We start from the raw sequence: 22,262 nt of genomic DNA on the forward strand, positions 1-22,262 counted from the left end.
GACCATCCGACCCGCTGAAAAGGACCAGATCCGAATGGTGGTCCATAACCTGCAACCGAGACTACTACAGAAGATGATAGTCTTACCACTGTCAACATTTGCTGACCTCCATGAAAAGGGATGCAAATAGAGGATGCAATGAAGCAGGGTCTGATAGACCACGAGAAAGAGTAACCCAAGAGGGCTTTCACACGCAGTTCCAACGCGACTATCGACAGTAGTGCAGTTGCAAAGCCTACAGATGTGGGCATGGTCACCTCCACACCCAAAATCGCTAACCTCTTTGTCTGCAGAACCAATACAACCCCCCAAACTTCTAGCCATCAGGCCCGAGGCCAGAGGGTTTTCACCACACTCTACATGTCTCTATCTGCGGCCCTGAGGGTCCTAATCAAAAAAGGGCATTTGAAACCATTAGAACAACGCCCATTGCCCGATCCTCTCCCTCCTAAACACAACCTGGCCAAGTACTGCGCCTTCCACCAACAGCATGGTCATGATACCAACCAGTGCTTTAGACTTCGTCATGAGATTCAGGATCTCATTGACAACAAAGCGATAGTGCCTCCCGAGAAGCCCAATGTCACTACAAATCCTTTCCTAGCACATAACCAAACCCCTTCACCCCGGTAAATAAACCTTATCCAAACACTGGCCGTCCTTTACGACCCCAGTATATACATCACCCCTTCCCACCTACCTAAGCCGGCGCTGTTCATCCCGGAAAGCACAGATTTGTGCATGATGAATGTGTCCATATCCCAACCCAAACCTATGGTGGTGACCGTGGTAGATGAAGGCAGGGTGTCCTTGGTAAAGAATAGGGATGTTAGTTCAATGCCTGAGGGCTATATGGATTTATCTGAGGAGAAATACAACCCGTGCCGCTATATTGCGCCAACCACTCAAGCCAAACCAGAGTTGGAGTTGCCGACAGGAATGGAGATTAGTGCGGTCCAGGAGGATAGACCAGGCCAGGGATTGGATGACTTAGCTGACCTCGAGGAGGACATCAACAATCTGCAATTCTTCGATGAGCAGGATTCAGGAAATGTGCACATTAACTGGTTTGATTTAAATGGGTCAGCAGATAATTCGGGGTGGCTCAATGATGAACCTGATGTGGATGAGGGACTTTAACCAAAGCTGGAACAGCCGGAAACATGAACTGCTACAAGGGCCGGAACGGCCGTGGACAAGGAAAAGTTGCCGGAGAGCGCCTGTACTAAGAATTCTGCTCAAAAAATAGGCGACATAAGTACTGTGGACACTGAACAAGAAGCCGCACTGAAGCGGTTTGAATAGGAAAATGACGAGAATAGTCAGAAAGCTGGAAAAGCCAAGCACCTTGTGGGGGATGATTGTGATGTCAGATTAATTACAATGGAACCGGACAATTGTTTGTCGGTTGCCGAAGGAGTCTGGTGGGAAGATGATGATCTGCATCTTGCCCACACAGATGAGGATAGGGGTCAAAACCTACCAGACGACACTTGGTATTCTGAGGAAGTGGATCACATGTCTAGAAGTGGGCGATACTTCAAACCTCCACACTTAGACCAACCAGAAGAATCCGGAGAGGATAAGGAGGCTGAAAAATAGAAGGATAAACAATTAGAGGAAGAGTAAACCGGTACTTCATTCCAAAATTGGTTGCCTAAACTGGATTGAGCAAGCGTACAACACACCTTTTCCAAAAGAGTTCTATTCATTTGTGGAGTTCACCTTTCGATGAAGTGACGTATTATACCTTCTTTCCGACAGAGTTCCTTTAGCGGATCAATAATGTTCTCTCCACCGTTGTCTGATCTTAAGGTCTTCATTTTTTTGCCAGCCTGATTTTCCATCATCTTCTTCCATGTTGTGAAGATGTTCACAACTTTGTCCTTATTCTTCATTGTGTACACCCAAACACGACGAGAATATTCTTCAATAGATGTGACAAACCAGTGCTTACCTTCTAATGATGCAACTCTGGAAGGCCTCCATGCATCGGTATGCACATAGTTTATCTTTTCTTTTGTACAATGTATTGCTGTCTCGAACTCGACTTAGTCTGCTTTCCCAAGACACAATGCTCATAAAATGACGACTTACAATTCTTCAGACCATTGAGTAGACCTTGCGTAGCCAATCTTTGCAAAGCTTTCTCGCTGGCATGTCCTAAACAAATGTGCCAAAGCTTCGTGCAATCTGTGTCAACTTTGTCAACTTCTTCATTCTTTCTACTGCTAGTGGCTGCTCCACCTACAACTGTACTCCCTTGCTAGAAGTACAAATTCTTCTTTTTGTTTCCTTTCATTATAAGCTGAGTTCTCGATACTACTTCGAGAGCTCCACCTTTCAAGGTAATCTTAAACCTTTGGAAGCTAAAGCGCCCACTGAGATGAGTTTTTTCTTCAATTCTAGTACATACCGTACTTCTTTTAGAGCTTGAGCTGTTCTATCATGCAGATTCAATTGGATGCTTCCTATTCCCATTGTCTTGCAGGCATCGTTGTTACCCATAAGAACTATTCCACTATTTAACTTCTCAAAGTCAGAAAACCAGTCCCAGTTGGGACACATGTGGAAAGTACATCCAAAATCCATAATCCATTCATCAGAATAACACAAAAACGATGGAGCAATACAAACACAATCTGAATCTTCATTCTCTTGAGCAAGGCTGAGTATAGATGTCTTATTGTCAATATTCTTTGGACATTTAGCTTTCCAGTGTCCTTTCTTTCAACAAAGGGAACATTCATCTATAACAGGTATTCTTCTGGTTGACAGTTCCTTAGACATGGAATGAGATCTATTTTTGCTACTCTTGTTTGACCCCTTCCCAGATTGCTTCTTTTTTTTCAATCTTTCTTGTACAACTAAGGCTTCACTTGATGTGTCTTGATAATGGGCCTTCTTATCTTTCTTTCGGTACTCATTGTTATCCAATGTGTTAGACACATCTTCAAACTTGATTTCTTCCTTCCTATGGAGTAGTGTGGTAATCAAGTGCTCATATTCATCGGGTAAGAAATTCACCAGTAATAAAGGCTTGTCTTCGTCTTCAACTTCAACATTCAGCTAGAGTAGATCAGTAAGAATCTTGTTAAAGTCATTCAAGTGTTCAAACATCGAAATTCCTACTTTATATTGAAATCGGAATAGCTTTTTCTTCAAGTATAACCAATTCTCTATGCTTTTCTTCATGTGCTTGTCCTCCAACTTGTTCCAAAGATCTTTGGCATTTGTCTCTTTCATAACAAAATACTTCTAATCCTTTGCAAGACATAATCGGATGGTACCACAGGCTAGTTGGTTAATCTTGTTCCAGTCTTTGTTGGACATTTCTTCAGGTTTGTCCTCCAAAGCGATATCCAATTCCTGTTGGATGAGCACGTGTAAGACTTCGCATTGCCACATGCCGAAGTTGTTTGTTCCATCAAACTTCTCAACCTCGAACTTGGCACTGGAAATTGAAGTCTTTCTTCCTTGGTTACTTGATGAAGCTATTTCTTCAGCCATTCTTCTTCAAATATTCTGAAACCACCAAAAGTGCCCTTCTTCGAGATAACTAAGACAGTTTGGAATACCAACAACCTTGACAACCTTGCAAAATTCAGATGTGAATCTAAAGAAACGGATGGCGCGGTTGCATTTGGAACGGTCGATTTAGCTAGCGACTACTCTTCAAACATAAAAAAATCGACCCAAAAGTGCTCCCAAAACTAACGAAAATCTTTTAGGGAATATTTTGTTATTCAAGAGAATATTCCGTTAGTGTATTCCACTACACAAGAAATATTCTATTTTACTGACTGGGTTACTGACATGGCAGTTCTGCTGACGTGGCATTCAAAAGCTGACGTGGCGGTGGCATGGCAGGTGACGTGGCAAGTGAGGTGTCTCGGTTAACGATGACGTGGCTCTGGTTAATGCTAACGTGGCGATCAGTGGTGATATTGCAATGATGTCACAATCAATACATGGGACACATGTTGGTGTCTACGTGGCATGGCTTGACTGCGTAGCGGCTCGGCTTGGCTACAGTGCATGCGCGTGTGGCATGTGTGGCGAGTGGATGTGACTCGCCTTTTTCCTTCAGCGCGTGTAAGGCCCGTGATTGAGAGTGGGCCCATGCGCTGGTACTTAAGAGGCACGTGGAGGCACGTGCGAAGTTGCATTGACTTGATCTTTACATCGTTGGATTCCTTTCGACGAGACGAACCTCCTGGTGTCTTCAAAAGTTGATTTAATAACTTCAAAATCTAGGTAGATTCAGAAACAGAGAGAGAAAATGCTTTGTTTTAGCTAGGGGTGTTCACAATTCAGTTGCGGCCAGGGAACCTCCAATCCGCCATCTGTCCGCCAAATTGACAGATTGGAAAAAATCAACCCGCATCCGTCCGTTAGATTGGCGGATGGATGTGAATCGATTTGGCGGGTTCAAATGTTACAAATTTTTAACATAATACAACAATTCGTCAACAATTTTTTTTTTGGATAACAATCCAATTCAACATAATCAAAAGATTATCAAGTAAATTGTCAAATATCAATAATAAATACATATAAGAAAACCATGCATTATTAAAATTATTTCATTACTGTTTTTTTTATTCAAAAACTATTTAATTTGATTTTTCTTTAAAATGACAAAATTAAGCCTTATATTTTTCACACAAAAATATCAAATATCAACACTTGCCATTTGATAAAAGGATTTCCAAATTGACAACACAACAAAGTATTTAAAGTCTTTTTCAATTGAAAAAACAAACATAATATCTAAACAAATTGAAAACACAAAGTCTTACAAATTACTAGGGGTGCTCGCGGTTTGACGGTTCGATTGTGGCCAAAGGAACCTCAAATCTGCCATTCATTCAAAATTAGGCGGATTGGAAAAAATAATCCGCAACCATCCGCTCATCATCACGCATCCGTCTAAAATGCGGCGGATCAGTTCGATTCGATTCGGTTCGGTCGGTTTGGATGGATCAAAAAATTCGCTGAACACCCTTAGTTTTAGCACAATGAAGCTCTGATACCACTTGTTAGGCCAGGGAGCCATAGATTGATGCAAAGAAACACACACAATAGAGAAACACAAATAGAGTTTATGTGGTTCAACAATTGCCTACGTCCACGGACAACGGAATTCTATATATTTGGAGAGATTAAAATTTACTCGTAATTCTTCACCCCTCTCTTCTTCTTCAATTTAATTTTTGCATACCAAATACAATTCGTTACCTATCTATTTATAGGTTTCCTTCGAGGATAAGATGCGCAAGCGGTGACCTCAAAACACCGCATTTCAGACAAGTTCGGGAAGCTTCAAGGTGCCTCTGTTGTTGACCTTCACGAGCTTCAATTCAAGATGATTTTCTTTAGTTGCTTCTAGATCATCTAGGTGCTTCCATCTTAATCCTTCGAGTCTTTTTCAAAGAAGAGAAATCATTCTTCTCTTTTACTTTTTCTTTTCTTAATGGAGAAATTGAGACAACTTCCTCACAAATGGCACGCTTGCTTGGTCTACCAACAAATCTGACAAGTCTGTTATTGGCATGAAAATCACATTACAAGCGAATCCCATGTTGTATGATTCAAATAACACAATTGTGTGGCAGTCTTTCGATCACCCCACCAACACTTGGCTTTAGGGGCAAAATTTGTCTCTAGGACAAAAACTTGTTTCCTATGTCTCCGCTACAAATTGGAGTGCATGCCCATTTTATTTGTCTTTAACTAGAAATGATTTATGTGCTTTCATTGAATTTAATCCTCCACAAACATACAGGGCATTCTTTAATGGGATGCCATTCTACCCATTTACAACTGGACAACTTGAACTCTTTGTAGACTCATTTGGTCATCCCATAATGGTGCATTACATGTCCCAAACAGAATACTTTCAGTATATGAGATTAGACTCCGATGGGAATTCAAGAGTCTATCAGTGGATTTAGAGGATCGAGGGAGTTACTGCAGATATCCTAACGGATAATATTGGGGTTTGTGATTATCCTATAGTTCGTGGAAATTATGGGATTTGCATAGATGGCGATTGTAGCTGTCCTGTAGGAAATGATGGAAATTTAATCTATTTTAGGAAATCCAGTCATGGATTTAAAGAAGTGACCTAGCTATCCTGCCAAAATCCCCATCTTCAAGGTTTTTTGGAGCTTGATAGTGTTTTTTACTTTGAATTTGTCACAGCCCTTGCAAATACAAATGTGGAACACTGCAATGAGACATGCTTAAATAATTGCTCGTGTAAAGCTATGTTATTCCAATATGATTTAGATGTCTCACGTTGGAATTGCTCCTTGCCTTCCTAAATCTTCTCGTTAGTGAACATCCCAAAAAGGAATAATATTTATCTTCACTATTCGATGTTCATAAAGGTATAGAAACCATATCCACCTCCAAATAAATTGCACTCCCCTTCAACATCTTCAAGAAGGAGAACAGTTCGAGATGCATTAATTGGTAGAGTCATCATTATTTTTATATATACTTAAAATGTGCTTCTGTTTTGAATATTCAAGCCTTCTGAATTTTTGTAGGTTTAGTGTCCCCGAGGATGAAGAAGATGATTCTCATGCAAATTTCTTGGGGAGAACAACAATAGGAAATGGTTGCTTTTGGTTTCATTCATTTTGGCTTCTAATTCATTTGGTTTTATCCTTAGCTGATTTTTATAATCAATATTCTTTTGTAAGTCCTCCTGAATCAATATTTGACTGGACAGCAGAAGACTCAGATTTGTCAAACCAGAATACCAATAATCAAGCATTTTCTGGGAAACATTGGCGTCTTCTTCAATGCCAGAACAGTTAGTTAGTTTTCTTATTTTCTTTTATGTCACTGTTCAGCGCAGGAATGACTCTCATAATAGGTTATTGAGGTGAATGTGGATTTTTTAGTTAGTCACTGGCAACATTTTATCAGCATTATCACCATAATTGATAATTGGAAAATTCTATTCTTACATAGAATTTACACAAAAAACTTGACGAGAATGATGTGGCAATGCCATTATTATAATTAAATCCATCCTTAATGGTGTTTTGTTTTGAAGTGAAAGGTCCACAATGAGCCACGTCATTATGTATGAAAATTATGTATCAATTTTTTTGTTTGTATAGCATTACCCTAAAATTTTTAATTTATGTGGTTAATTGCAGGACTTCGCATTTTTGAAGAGCTTCTTGATGTTGATTTCCTTGTACAGATTTGTTTTCTGTTTTATTTTGTGTGGATAGCATGATCTAACCATGCAGCTTGTCGTGCTCATCATGCATATATATATATATATATGAAGCCAAAAAGCTGTAGTAGAGCAAGGGAGGGCTGTAGGGGTTGTGGAGGCTTCTTGTGAAGAAATATTTGAGCTTATGATGAGCATGGATACAACACGATTTGAGTAAGTATTCTTTTGTTTGTTATCAGTTTTTTAGGAGTTAGTCTAGATACTTAGTGGAATGGTGCTTCTTGTTGTATGTGACATAACCTATTTTTCTTTTTCATTTTTTACATAATTTATGACGGATATTTGGAAAGCTGTCTCCCTACAGTTTTCTTTCATTTGGACAGGAAGGCTTTTGCATGTTTATTTTAATTCTTTCTGTACATGCAAGTTCATGGTCTTTGGTGGTTATGTAAGTTGTATGCTCATGGTAGTTGAGTTTGTTTTGGCAAAACCAAAGATTTTGATTATCCATAATCTCTGCACCTATTCAATTGTAAATTAAGGGTAAGAAGTGTTCCAATCTTCCATACAGTTTCTTCATTTTTGATAATTTGCAAAGTTATTCATTAGCATCATTACAAAACAATTTTTAGTGGCATAGTCAAAGATTTAGAGCCTCTAATGTCAATGACTTCATGAGAACAACGGTATACAAGATATCTAAATAGATGGCAATCTAGTAGAGTAATTTTTATAATTGTATGTTTGTTTATTGTCCAAAACATTTGGTTAACTAGGTAACACCCCAATGGCTTAGACCGCAATTCCCCAAAAAAGAGACTTTAGTTCAATTCTCATTAACTTATCTACTTAAAAAAGGGGCCAGACCAGAACATTTTATACATAAGTAGATAGACTAAATGTCAGTTTTAACTGTAAATATTCTTGGCTAAATAATTTGGTTGAATTGAAGATGATAGAAACATTTTATTATCTCTTCTCTCTAATTATGTTCAAATGAATGTTGAAATGATTTTTCCTTGTTTTTAGTAATTTAAACTTGTACCATTTTGTAAGATTTTGAAACTCCTTCCTTTAAATCTTGAATTTTTGATATTCCATCCTATTGTCGGCTTTCAAAGTTAAAATGATTGGCAATCTCATTTGGCTTTCAGCACATTATGCTTGAAGTATTAGAGTGAACATTGTGCCTCTTTACAAAGTATTGCTATTAAAGTAAATATGCAAGCCACTGGGGTACTTACTTTCCAGTGAGGGACGCAGTACCTCTGTGTAAGGCCGTAAAGGCTTTGTGGTTCTGGATTCTAATAATTTCATGATCATGTTTATCATCTTAATGAACTTATGAAAAAGAAAATAGGTGTCATCTTAATGAGATTTTCCCTCCTCCTCCTCCTCCTCGTAGTTCTGGATTCTAATAATTTCATGGTCATGTTTATCATCTTATTGAACATATGAAAAAGAAAATAGGTGTCCTGGTACATACTCCATAATTTGTTGATGATTTTCTATTTATTAGAGATGTACCACAATTTGCTCCAATATATTCAACCAACCAATTGAGCTCGAGCGCTACTAGAGCTCTTGAGTTCAAAAGGAGCCCGATAGTGTCCACAGTTGATATAATTTATTCTTTTTGTATTTCTTCTCTTGATTTTCGTGCTGTGATATTTTTTGTGCTCTGTGTAGGTAGGACTGCAGTTTCCAGTATGGTAGCTTAGTTGAGAAGGTAGATGGTCATACTGCAATACTCTATCACGGACTACAGCTGGACTGGTTCCCAATGTAATTGAGTTAAACTTACTTGTTTATGCTTGTTTGGTTCCCAAGTTGTAGGTCTTTGTGTCTGCGTCTAATCTCTATGAAATTTTTGCAAGGCTTCCAAAATTTCAATGTTTTAGAAACACTTTCCAACTAGCTTTAGAAAATGTTTTAGAGCAAGTAGGAGACAACAGAGATCCTGATCAAAAAAATTTAATTGCAGTTCTCTTATGTCATGTATCTTTGTAATGGTCAAGCTACTAGTATTATTCATTTAAAAATGTTTTTGATGTTTGCTTCTTTGTGTCTCTATGAAATAGATGTAAATGTTTTACAAGTTCAATGCTTCCAAAAAAAATTCTTGTTTTTTAAATATTGGTTATTGAACTATCAAGAAGGTCCAATATCCTTTCTTCTTTATTATTTTTTTGAAAGGTAAAATAACATGGGTACTAATGGATTCTATTGCAGGTGTGTGTGGCAACGTGATCTTTGTTATGTGCGTTATTGGCGCCGAAACGATGATGGAAGTTATGGTAAACATGTCCAATGACCCTTTTTGTTTGCCTTACCCCCCCAACCCCCCCGCCACCCCCAGTTTCACCCCTAAATTAAAATTGCCCTTGTTTTTGTTTTTGCTATTATGCAGTTGTATTATTTCGTTCTAGGGAGCATGAGAATTGTGATCCACAGCATGGATTTGTGCGCACCCATGTTGAGAGTAACTTCCAAATTGTTTTCAATTTGCCTTGGGCTGAATTGGGGAAACAACTTTATTTTCTTTTCTTTTCTTCTCTTTTTGTATTTCTCCTATTTCTGTATGATATTCATATAACTTGTAAGCAATCTCATTATTGGTACTTGTCTTGATGGTCCCAGGTGGAGGGTTCAATATTTCTCCATTGAAACCTCAGAATGGGAGGCCTAGAACACAGGTTCAGCACCTCATGCAAATTGATCTGAAAGGTTGGGGTGTTTTTTACATTTCAGCAACATTGCCTCCTTCAGATGTTGAATAATGTTGCTGGTGAGTCTTATATTTAGTTATTAGTTGTTGAAGTTTGAAGTGCCATTCAGTTTGTATGGTTGTGATGGTCTGCATTGTATCTTTGGAGATGCATCAAAGATTTATATTAGAATGGTTGTTGTGACTTGTGAGAGCATTAGTTTGCTTTTGTTTTGTAAAATTTATCATTGAACAAATGGATAATTGAGTTTTTATATTGACGAAATGGTTTGACTTGCATAATTCTTGGGATATTATGGCCTTGGATTTCCAAATTTGAGAGAATCTCTTGACCAGGTAACTGCAGATGAATGATAATACTTGGGAAACTATTTAATTATTACATATATTTTGTTACTAAATATTTAATTATTACATATCCTTTGTTACTATTGTTTAGATTTATGGTTTTTGTTAACGTGTTGGAAGCTGATATTCAAAAACAAAACAATTCTCAATCTACGTCCCAAAATATTAAAGTTTGCATAGTACACTAGGAAATTGCTCTGTCCTCATTGTCTATCATTGTTATCTTTTCTTTTAGATTTTTTTTCTTCTGTGTTTGCCACATTGATTTTCTTCTATTATCTTTCTTTGAAGTTATTTTATTTTATTTATTTCTTCAATTTCAAATTTGCTGTCTAAATTGACACTTTCAAAATGAATTCTATTTTCTACTTTACTAAGTCCTCTTTTTTTTTTTTTTTGGTTGTTTCTTTTTCATTACAGGACTTCGTGAATATTTTTCTCAAACGGATGAAAGGAGTGATCCCAGTTATGGTTAATATGGCTTCAACCCCTATGTCTTCAAAGAAGAGTCAAAAGTTCCACAACTGTAGTACTTCTCTAGAACAAATAAATGCTGCAAATAAAATGGCGTGATGAGGGCCGAATACTCTGATGAGGATGATGAATTCCAAATACCTGACCCAGAGGTTTGCACTATACTTGTGCTACTATGTTTTTTGTTGACTCTTCTCTGAATTCTGTTTTTTTCTAATTTTCAGGCACGCGCAATGTGCCTTGAGAGTGATGTCAAAAAAACTGGTAGATGACAAAACAATTTTTGTTTTTCTAAGCTGTCTTCAAAACCTCAATTTCGGATTCAAGTAGAACTTCTACTGACAATTTTTTTCTTGCATTAAAGCTTTAGAAGAAGAATGCACTGATCAAATTGATTTATCCTGTTTCTTGGGTAACCTACGATGTGATGACCGGGATAATGGTCGTGACTGTTGAAGAATATCTTATGGGAACAACTTTAGAGTTCGTGGCAATAATTTTTATCATGAAAAATCAAAGGTCTGGTAATGTTTCCCTAGTTTTCTTCATTTATGTGCAATCTTTTTGCCCTATCAAACTTCATCTAATTTAGTGTTGCAAACTTGCAATATGTATTTGAAGATTTCTGCAGGCAAGCATCTAATGGAGCTTGTTGCTGTTGATTGGTTCAAGGACATGAAACGAATGGATCATGTTGCTAGGTGCTGTGGTTGTGCTGCACAAGTAAGTATAGAAGGCTACACTTTTGTCCTCATTTGGTATTTTCAGGTCTTTCTTTCATTTTCTATTTTTTTCATCTTTTCTGGCATTATACTCCTGTCCTCCCTGCTTCACTTTAATGCATGCCCTCTCTTTTTTTAACCTTATAAATCAAATTATATGTAGTACAATATTTACAAATAGGTCTTGCAAAGTGTGCCTTTAGAGAACATGTTAAGAGGGCTTTAAAAGATTGTGCATGCTTTAAAACACACACTCTCATACACAATGTACAATCTTTTTAAACTTTTTAACATGTGCCCTAAGGGAACATATTAACAAAAATCCTTAATAAATTCACTTCATCATACAGCCAACATGAAAAAGGGTATACTTGGAAATGGCCTTAAATTTGTTTACACAATCCTGTCGGTCCCAGAAATGGAATCTAGTCTCCATCCATGCTCAACGTGTTAATTACAACAAGTGTAAGTTAAATAGCCCCGTTTTTTAGTTGAAGTAGTGACCACTTGCTTAAACAGTTGTTGACAAAATTTCAATCAGTTTGCTTGAAGAATTTGTTTTAGAATTTAACATTTGTGGAATATTATAAGGTTGTTATTGATTGTTTTATAATGCTGTACCGTGCTAATAAACCTTTGTGAATTTCTGCATAGGTTGCCTCAGAAAAAGGATTTTTCTCCATAGTGATAAATCCGCAAGTAAGTCCTTTTATATAACTGATTTGAATGTTTAGTTGATGCATATGGAAGCTGGAATTGAAATAAAATTGTATTTTTACAGGTACTTGGTTCGACCCACTACAGTATGATTTTCTATTTTGTGATGAAGGAATTAGTACCTGGATCTCTCTTACAAAGGTGTGTTGATGGTGATGATGAGTTTCGTAATAGTAGACTGAAGATTATCCCATCAGTTCCCAAGGTATGCCGGTCTTTCTAATTTTTGGGCATTGCTAAGATTCATATGTCAAGTGAAGATAGCAGTTTTTATTTCCAAATCTTACCTGTGTGGTTCAGTAATCCATATTCCATAATGTTTTATATGACCATCTTCCTTGCAAAGGCTTTTCCCCACTATTTCATAACGTAGATACTTTTTTTGATATAGGCTCTGTTTGTTTCGTTGTAAAATATTGTGCTTGTAAAACCTTTTACATGAAAAAATTCTACATTCTTCTTATTTTCTGTGTTTGACAAAAATATTCTTCTTATTTTCTAATATTTTTTCCAAAAATATTAGACTTGTTGCTAAGATTTTTCTTTTGCCTACTGAGTGACACTGAACACACACACATTGAACCACCCCAATGTTCACAAAACCCAAGTCCCCCAACACCATTATCATTCCATTGAAAAAGAGCACCATTACCAACATGAACACTCAACCAACAATGTGCACTGATTTGTAAATTGACTTGTCAAAATTAGACCGGTTAGTTATTTTCCTTGATTTAGTGGAAATTGTTTTTACATGTAAAATGTTTTCCTTAAGTTATGTGCAACCAAACACCAACGGAACCATAATGTCAATTGTCAGACCATTTTAGGATGTGGTTTGCTAAGAACGTAAACATTTTTCAACATTTTGTCTCTAAGAAAGAAGGCATTGCTAATTGTATCATATTCATTTCTCTTTTGTCTTTTTCTCCCATTTCCTAGAACGAGTTGTTCAAGTGTGGAATTTTACGTTTTCACTTACCAAAAATAATTGTATTCCAAACTTCATTTAGACAAATAGTTTGCTTTTTTTTATGATAATTATAGGAAAAGTATAAATAATTTTGTTGTCTGAAGTTGGGTCTTGGGACTCCAGAACAAGACAAACTTGATATTGGGCTGCACTCTTGGGTCTGAGACATTGCGTACAGCAGTCCAACCTTTCCATCACTAGAGTGCATTGGATGTAATTTAGACTGGACAGTTTGCATTTATGCTGGCCGAAACTTGATGTGCAGCCTGGGATCACTATCACATGGGCTTCCAGTCCTTAGAGGTCTAAACATAGTGCACACTACACATAAAAGAAGACACAATTGTCTGATCAACTAGTGAACATATGTTGAAATAAATACATTTACAATTTTAATATCCATCTTTGGTGACAACAATTTTGACAGTTCGTAAAGACTTGAGATTGTTTATTGTTCTCATCGTTTGGGTGTTTGTTAGTCTCTTGGTTTTCCTTCCCTTTGACTTATACATGTGGTAACTTCCACACTGCTTGGGAATGGCTTATCTTAGAATTGAATTAAGTCCCCAAGCTCCTGAAATGGGGGCTCGTTATCTTGTGGATTCATTTCTTACTGAGTTATCGACCATGTAGGGTTCATGGATTGTGCGCTAGATCGTTGGAAACACCCTTTGTTTGCTAGGAAAAACAGTTGATTGCAACTATATCCGTGGTCCCAAGTACTTGGAAGTAATAATTATTCTTCCTTTTTGACACTAGAAGTTACCAATACTATAGTAATTACTTGTGAAAGAAAAAAAAAAAAAAGTTGCCTATAGTAGTGGTTGACTGATCTCAAGCACTCTTTTGGCAAAATAGAACATGCTTGAAGAACCAACTACTACTCTTAACATTGCGCATTTTCCCCCCCTGCTAGATTGGCGTTGACATTGGTTCTTCTACTGTGGCTAATGGAGTTTTGGGGCTCGTAATTGGCATGATTACAACATTGGTAGTTGACATGGCTTTCCTTTTATAGGTATGTATTTATTAATTAATAAGAATTACAGAAAAAAGGGAGCACAGTGATGGACTCTCATTTCCCTATTCTGATTTTGTAGATTGTGCTAGAAAATAACTTTGTAATCCTTTTGAGAGATTGGAGTTCATTTCATTAATGAATTGGGTCAGTTTTGAGACTTCTAATCGATTCATTTATCCCCCCCCCCCCCCCCCACCCCAAAAAAAAAAAACACATGCATATGGGTGGACCATTTGGTATTGTTTTAGCTTTCAAAATTTGAAAACTAGATACAAAAATACATTTGAGAACTGTTTAGTCTTCAAAAAGTGGCACCAGCCTTCAAAATTTTAGAAATTAAGAAAAATGTGTTTTACATGTTTTCCCTCCTCGCTCCCTTCCTCCCTCCCACCACCTTCTACCAACCCTCATCTCTGGCCACCGAACATTTATTTTGTTTTATTTTTGGATTTTAAATATTTTGAATACATATGCATACCAAACACTTTTTTTGTTGTTACCTACAAACAGAAAATAAGAAACTGATCATGTTACGAAACAACAAGCTTTCCACAAATGTAGAAAACAAGGGTGGTACACTTGGGTTTCCTAAGCCTTACTTTATTGTTGCAATACCATTTAATTTTACACAATTTATTTACATTGGAATCTATAGTTTTCATTTAACTCTTAATTTTACAAAATTTGTTTACATTGGGAACATATGATGGGAGTGGTGTGCAAATTATTGTTGCTCATAGGCAAACACAACAAATGAGTTGCCAGAGCAACTGATAGGTGTTGTTCGTGTTTCTCACATAGAGTTGTCATCTGCTATTGCCCGTAAGCTTGACCAAGATCCTTCAGACTAAGTTAAACCCATTCCTGCACTCCAACAAAATTGAATTTTTAAGGCTTGGAATGCATGCCGTAAAAACTCTTTCACGACATGCACACAAATGTCGTTATATGACATGCCATGGAAAGTTGAGCATCATTTACGACATGCAGGTAAAGTTGTAAAAGGTAATAAATTAAACATTAATGACATACTTTGTATGTCGTATATAATTTTTTACGACATTTTTGTCATGCCATAAATCATCAAACTTCCCATGGCATGATTTTGCATGCCGTAGAAGGTTATTTTGAATATATTTATGGCATACTTTGTATGCCGTAAAAGGTCATTTTAATATATTTATGACATACTTTGTATGCTGTATATAATCTTTTACGGCATTTTCTTACATGTCATAAATCATTACACGTTTTATGACATAATTTTATATGTCGTAGAAGGTTATTTTTAAAATATAATATACATACAAGAATATAACATTGCCTAACAGTATGCAGACATTAGCTTATAAAATGCAACCTGTGAACAAACCAAGCAGAAGCAACAACTATGAAGTAAGTAAAAAAATTTAATATTCATACACCAAACAACCTGCATACTAACTACCATCCTCAACGTCTATCATATCAAACTGATAACAATCTCAAACATACAAACCAAGAAAAGTATCTAAATCATAAGGTTCACTAATCTCTAAAATACATGTTACCTTTACACAAGCCCATAGCTTGTCTTTAACCTCTTCTGGAATATCAGGCCATCTCATTGTGGTTATTGGCACCATCTCTCGTGCCAAGATCCCTTATAAATTCAATTTTATGTTAAACGAGAAATAAAGTACCTCTCCACTCATCTTGCTACTTGACAATTTCAAGATTCAACTATTAATAAGAAAATTGGCATTCACAATAACAATCAGATCAACAACAATAAACCTGAGTCATTGCAGAGATAAGATTATCTAGCAAGTTATTTTTGAGTTGGAACTGTATGATTTAAACCTGAGTGTTTCTAATCCTATCATATTGACACATGTATTATTACAATAATCCATATTTGCAAAAATTAGATTGCAACATGGGATTAGTTTGTGATTCATAAACTAATAAGATTAGTTTGTTCTACAACAAATAGGAAAGCTTACACATCATTCACCATTATTCACTCAATAAAGTACATATCCAAGAGTTTTCACTCCTTTTGTGTGTAGAAGGTAGAAGAGTTTGATAAGAAGATTACCTACAATATGGATCATCTTACTTTGTTCGAATAAGTTCCAACGGTACACTTTCCATTGCCAGCTAATATTTGAAAATAAATAATTTTAGTTACAATAGATAGCAGCTATTGACAGTGATTAATGACTACCCTACGCGAACTGAGGCTTACCCACAGTTTAGGAGTTCTAGGATCAGATTTTGGATTCAACTTCAATAGCTTTGACTGGAAGGTAATGACGATCAAAACTTTGAACTCAGTTGAAAATGGACTGCAGACAAAATCAAAGAAGCCATCACATGCACTCTAGTTATGGCGTATAGATGACCTCAAGTTCAAGAAACAAGTAAAGCAAGCACAATAGCTAAAGAACACTATTAGAGAGCATGCACATGCATAAAGAACATCGCTGGCTACCATATATTGCAGGATTTCTCCTTAAATTAATGTCTAAATCATAGTTATCAAATCGAGAATTGAATCGTGAATCGAAATTACCTTTTTCTGAATCTTGAATCGTAAAGATTTAGTTATAATTTTTAAAATAAATAAAAAATATACCTAAACAATTAGATATTAAAGAATATATTATAAATATGAAATGTTTATATATAAATCATCTTGTTTTGAATGATAAATACATGGTGTAATAGGTACAACACACGCTTCTATGGCAACAAATGTGGGTCCAATTCTGGGTGTGCTCTATGATCCTATGCTATGATTTATAACAATCCATAGCTTCATATACTTTTACGAGTTAGAAAAAACAAAAATTCAAGATCCTTCATATGAGAAGTTTAAAAATTCAAAATTCTAATCAACAAAGTGAAATAAATTTAACACAATGTGCATTTTTATACACAAAATTATACCCATCACAAGATTTACAAATTCTAATTCTAACATTTGTACTTTGTGTCGAATCAAAAGTCTATATACCCTATATAAAAAATAGACTAACTTCATGTACAAGTCTAACTATATATTTGTGTAAAAAAAAAAACCCTTCAAAAACAAAATTTGGGTATGAAAATTCAAAAACTCTGAAACTCTTCAATCATTCATTCTTCAATCGGTATTAAGGAGGGGGCTACTAATAATTTTTTTTACAATTCATATAATCCAAATACTCAACCCAAAGGACTGAGTTCCTTTAGCAAATAGAGACAAGCAGAAAAATTGAAGACTTCTTGGTGTAGAGAATTGAATTGTACAATTTATATGCAATTCTTTCTTCCGTCGATTCACCCCCCAAATATGACTACTTGTCGGTGTATCGAACTGAATTATGCAATTCATATCATGGATAGTGTGATAACCGGGTACGTAAAACCGCCTCATCCCTCTTTGATTTATGTTGGGTTTACTTTTGTTAGAGTGTCGAGTTTAACTTGAAGTTGTCAACTGTTTGGGTTTGTTGTTTTTGAAAACTTTTCTCAAAATCCTTGTCCTTATTTATTCCGATGTCGAGTTTCACATATTTCAGGAGGCATGGGGTTGGATTCGGGAGTTTTCCATTCAGCCGGTAAAATTTTGGACTGGGAGGCAGGGCCGCACGTGCAGAAGAGGGGCCCCACGTGCGGGAAGGTTAGGCCGCCCGTGTGGAAAGTAAGGGTGGTCTAGGTGCAATACTGAAATAATTGCACGTGAAGCAACAGGTGCGGGGAAGGGGAAGGTTACACGTGCGGAAATGAAGGCCGCACGTGCGGTGGAGGCGTGTCGTACGTACGGGGAAAGGGGCGCATGTGCGGAAGTCTGCTAAGTCTGAAAATCAGCCTTTTTCTTTCTTCTGGGGTTGAGTTTATATCACGTTTTCATCATCCCTCACTCTCTAAAACACTTTTCTCTCCCTTCTCTCTACATTTCCTACACCAAACTAGATTAAATCCTTGATTTCTTTAAATCCATTAGAGTTTTGATCCTAGTCCCTTCATCAAAGTTGGATAACTTCTTGAGGGCTACGTTTTGTGCAGTGGAGATCAAGTTTCAACACCGTTGATTTTGGGGGTTTCATCTCACTTCTTCTTCTTCAAAATTTGAGGTAGGGATTTTCTTAGAGTTGTATATATATATTTGCAAGATTGTGTTGATTTGGAACTCTTTTGGGAAGTATAAAAACTTTGATTTTGGCTCATGTGTTGTGAATGATTGTAAAGGCGGGTTTCCATAATATTTTTTTTTTCTTCTAAAAATCCTTGAGATTGTGAGTTATATTCTTGTAGAGAAGTATTAGCTTGAAATAATTTCTTTCAAAATGAGGAGGAAACCTAGTTTATGGAAACCCTAGAAATTTGGAAAATTTTGAGAAAATATGGTGATGTTCTGAAATTGATATTTGACCAATATTATGACAAATGTTGACATGAGGAATTTCATGGTATATGAGAATTAGTGGGTTTGGAAGTTTGTTATTCAAAATATTGATATAGTCATGAAATGAGAAAGTTGACGGACATGCATGAAATGTGGAATGTGTTGCTCCTCGATAGAGATTGATGAGCATATATTTATCTTGTGAAATTCAATTGAAAGTGAGTTGGGAATTGTGATCATAAATGGAAAAATTGTGTGGAAGAATATTTTAATGCATTGATACATATTGCATTGACATTTCAATTCATATGATTACTACGAGTTTTGAATTGAGAAATTGAAAAATCTTGCATTGAATTGTTTTGTGGCAAATACGTTGGTAAGTCCGAATAAGGGGCGTAGATGAAATTGATTAAGTTGGCTTGAGTGTCTAGGGTGAAAGACCGAAAACACGCGCGGAGGAAGTACCACGTGCCGTCCAGTTAGCTACGGGTAAAGTGGGGGTTTTGGTAGTGCTAGTTATGCCTACTTGTAGACACCAACTTAGAGATTACCTGAGTCGTATTTACCGCCCCTTGAACTTGATGTAAAATTATTGAATTGTTAAATTTTCAAGTTTTCATTGAGTATAATGGTTTTCAAAAAGATGATAACTTGACTTTCTTTTAAAAGCATGGCATGGCATATGCATTTCATTTTGTGAGAATTGTATAAAATGTATACACTTTGTTAAGAATTTCCTACTGGGCTTTATGCTCACTCTATGGGATTTTGTGCAGGAAAAGATGTGGTGATTCCACCAAACTAAGGGCGTGGATGTGTATATTGAGAGCACAAGACTCTTGTTTTGTTGTGATTATATTTTTGCAAGCCAAGGGTTATATTTGTATGAGTTCGAGCAACCATTTTGTGTAACCGGGCTTAAGCCTTGGACTTTGTAACCCTTGAGGGCATTTGTTTATTTTTGAGTGGATGTTTTACATGCTATAGATTCATGTACTAGAGTCGTTGCATGTATATTCGCATGTAGAACTATTTTGTAAATCTCTTATCATTAAATATGCAAGTGTTGGAGATTTATTTTTGGTCTATCATATGGAGCGCTGATTGGTGTACTTTTATTGTGTATTTTTGTGGGGCGTTACAGATAGTATAATTCTAATAATAGAGGTCTAAATAAGCAATTAGTAGCAAATATTCTCTTATAACAATTGATAAAGAGAAGAGTAACCAGAATGCTAGGGCACAACAATAAGTTTTGGAAGTAGATATCTGTATCAGCAACTCACCTAGCATAAATTGTTGGACAAGTCAAAAGACGTGGAAGTATGATGTAAGTGAGTAGAGTTATATTATGGCAGACATCTCCATCAGCTATCTGTAATGAACGAAAAACTTTGTCAAAATAAAGGAAGAAAATAAAAATTGAAGAAGGCATAACAGAACTAAAATTGCTCGAAACAATATGAAATGTTACATGCCTGTGTAGTCTGAATTAAAGAGGTTTCAGTTATGATCCTTTCTCCAACCAGAATTGACTCTACACGAAGCAAGTGGATATCAATGGAATGAATAGGAATTGTAGTGACCACTAAGTGCCAATTTTACCAGTTACTCAGAAACCACCTAATCAACAACAACTATTGTCAATATGACAATCTTAGTGTAGTAATGAGCTAACTTTAAGAGGTCACTACCAAATGCAAAACAATAATGATCACGGTTTTGCTAAAAATGTATTAGCAGACCCTTCGACTTTCATCAACCTTCATGCTTATCAGTATTTATAAAAAACTATAACTACAAGGTTCGTAAGGACATGGAAGCTGGAAAAATGTTACTTTGGCCCTTATAATTCATAAAAACTAGAAAGAGAAGGGAAAGGAGAACAAGAAACAACCTGATCTTAGTTCAGGAAGTAATGAATGTCTTTGCGTGTCCTGAGTAATGTAAAATATGACCAGTTCAGGAAAAACTGGTTGATCAGGGAGACTACTTGAAGAAAACACCATGGCAAAATGAAAGCTAATTAAGTGCATTGATTATTTTGTACAGGAGAAATCAAGAAATAGAATATGCATATACCTTTTCACTCTCAATTATGAACTCCACAGTGGCAGACAATGACTTGTGCATGTATACCCTAACTAAGTCTATAGTTACCTAGGGAATGCAATTTTGTGTTTGAGATTTTGCATAAACCTGTAATGTGTTTGAGATTTTGCATAAACCTGAGTGTTTCAACAAATGATTGTCAAATGGTAAGGAAAGAGTACCATATGAAATTACAAAGAAACATCACAGAGAAACATCACAAAAAAATCACATAATTAATTCCAACCCATCATTGACAATCATTTCACCGTCATTTAACCTAACACACCAATTGCATCAAATACGAATGCTTGTAGAATGAAAGGAAACTAATTAAGTTAGAAACTCACAAAGAAATCAAATCCACGGAAGGGGCTCAGAATTAGAATCGACCTCCAAGCTCGAAGTTAGAATCAAACGCCAAGCTGGGAATCAATCGATTGGTGCTCGTGTAACTAGCATCACTGTGGCTCGGAAGCAATTCTTGATTAAGAGAGAGCGAGAGAGAGTGCGTGTTTCTGTGTGCCTTTCGAGAGAGAGAGAGAGAGAGAGAGAGAGAAAGTGAATTAAGAACATTGAAATAAAAATTAGAGACGGAATTGAAGGAATCAAGAATTGAAGACAATGCTGATATTGAAAAATACGACCTAATCAATCTATACTTGTGAAAATAAGTAGAGATTGAGATCAAAACAACGAAAGAAACACAGAATCAAGAGTGAAATTACCGAATAGAGAACAAAATAAGTAGAGATTGAGATCAAAACAACGAAAGAAACACAGAATCAAGAGTGAAATTACCGAATAGAGAACAAAAATAGCAGTGACAGAGAGAGTCTGAGATGAAAAGACGATCATCGATCAGCTTTGTCCCTCTGAAAATGTTTGCGAATTTGGTTGTGAAAGTGAGAGTCTGGTTTTAGTAACCAGAAGCTTTGGAGCTTCCACTGAATTTTGGAGGAATTTAGGAGAGAGATAGAGATGACTATGAGGATAATAATAAATAATTAATATGTGTTTTTGGGTATAATTGAAATTAAATCAGGAAACAATAGGTAAAAGGGTATATCAAATTTTAAGTTTTTCATAATTTATTTTTAAAATTAATTTATATTTAAAATTAGACAAAAATAATAAATTAATCACATAATATAAAAATATTTTATTATATATAATTTATATAAAAAAATGTCAAAAACTCTAAATAAATTATTAAATATTATACCAAATATTCATATGGGAGTGAAACTCATATAGATCTTATATTATGTAGAATATTTAATAATTAAAATTCTTAATATTGTTTAACTAACCTCTCTAATATGAACATAAATTTTAACATAATAATATATTTTTTATCATATCATAAGTAGTTTTCATTTTTTATTTAATATTAAACAGAGATTAATTTTATTTTGTATACCTCAAATGAGAATTAGCATATGTTCTGTGGGATGCAAACAAATGACAATATTAATAAATAAAAAATTTGTGATGCAAAGAATGTATAATTTTAATAGTATTAATAAATAAAAAAATAGGAGTAGAAAATTTTAGACAAAAAAATTTTAAGTATAAGTTTATAAATTATTTTTGTATTAAAAAA

General features: G+C 35.7%; 1 protein-coding gene and 1 pseudogene across 21 annotated transcripts; one reads left to right on the forward strand and one right to left on the reverse strand.

Annotated features, from left to right (window-relative positions):
- Positions 1–2,171: 2,171 nt before the first annotated feature.
- Positions 2,172–15,038, forward strand: LOC114284921 (protein ENHANCED DISEASE RESISTANCE 2-like; annotated as a pseudogene).
- On the reverse strand, positions 13,050–21,647 carry LOC145789426 (uncharacterized). Of its 21 annotated transcripts, none has more exons than XM_082865881.1 (7): positions 21,458–21,647; positions 21,050–21,182; positions 20,044–20,102; positions 19,852–19,940; positions 16,418–16,517; positions 16,268–16,329; positions 13,050–13,487 (listed from the first exon to the last, which is right to left on the reverse strand). In XM_082865881.1, the coding sequence occupies exons 1-6, from the start codon at positions 21,512–21,514 to the stop codon at positions 16,285–16,287; spliced, it is 483 nt and encodes a 160-aa protein (XP_082722007.1). In that variant the 5' UTR covers positions 21,515–21,647; the 3' UTR covers positions 13,050–13,487; positions 16,268–16,284. The 21 variants fall into 21 exon arrangements, 5 of the variants coding, with proteins under 5 accessions (XP_082722007.1, XP_082722006.1, XP_082722008.1 ...); XM_082865880.1 differs by lacking the exon at positions 13,050–13,487 and adding an exon at positions 14,702–15,051 and having other exon boundaries at positions 21,458–21,646; XM_082865882.1 differs by lacking the exon at positions 13,050–13,487 and adding an exon at positions 15,553–15,829.
- Between the last annotated feature and the right edge of the window lie 615 nt (positions 21,648–22,262).

The sequence above is a fragment of the Camellia sinensis genome, chromosome 4 (assembly GCF_055761805.1).
Source record: "Camellia sinensis isolate YWXY chromosome 4, ASM5576180v1, whole genome shotgun sequence".
Lineage (NCBI taxonomy): Eukaryota > Viridiplantae > Streptophyta > Magnoliopsida > Ericales > Theaceae > Camellia > Camellia sinensis.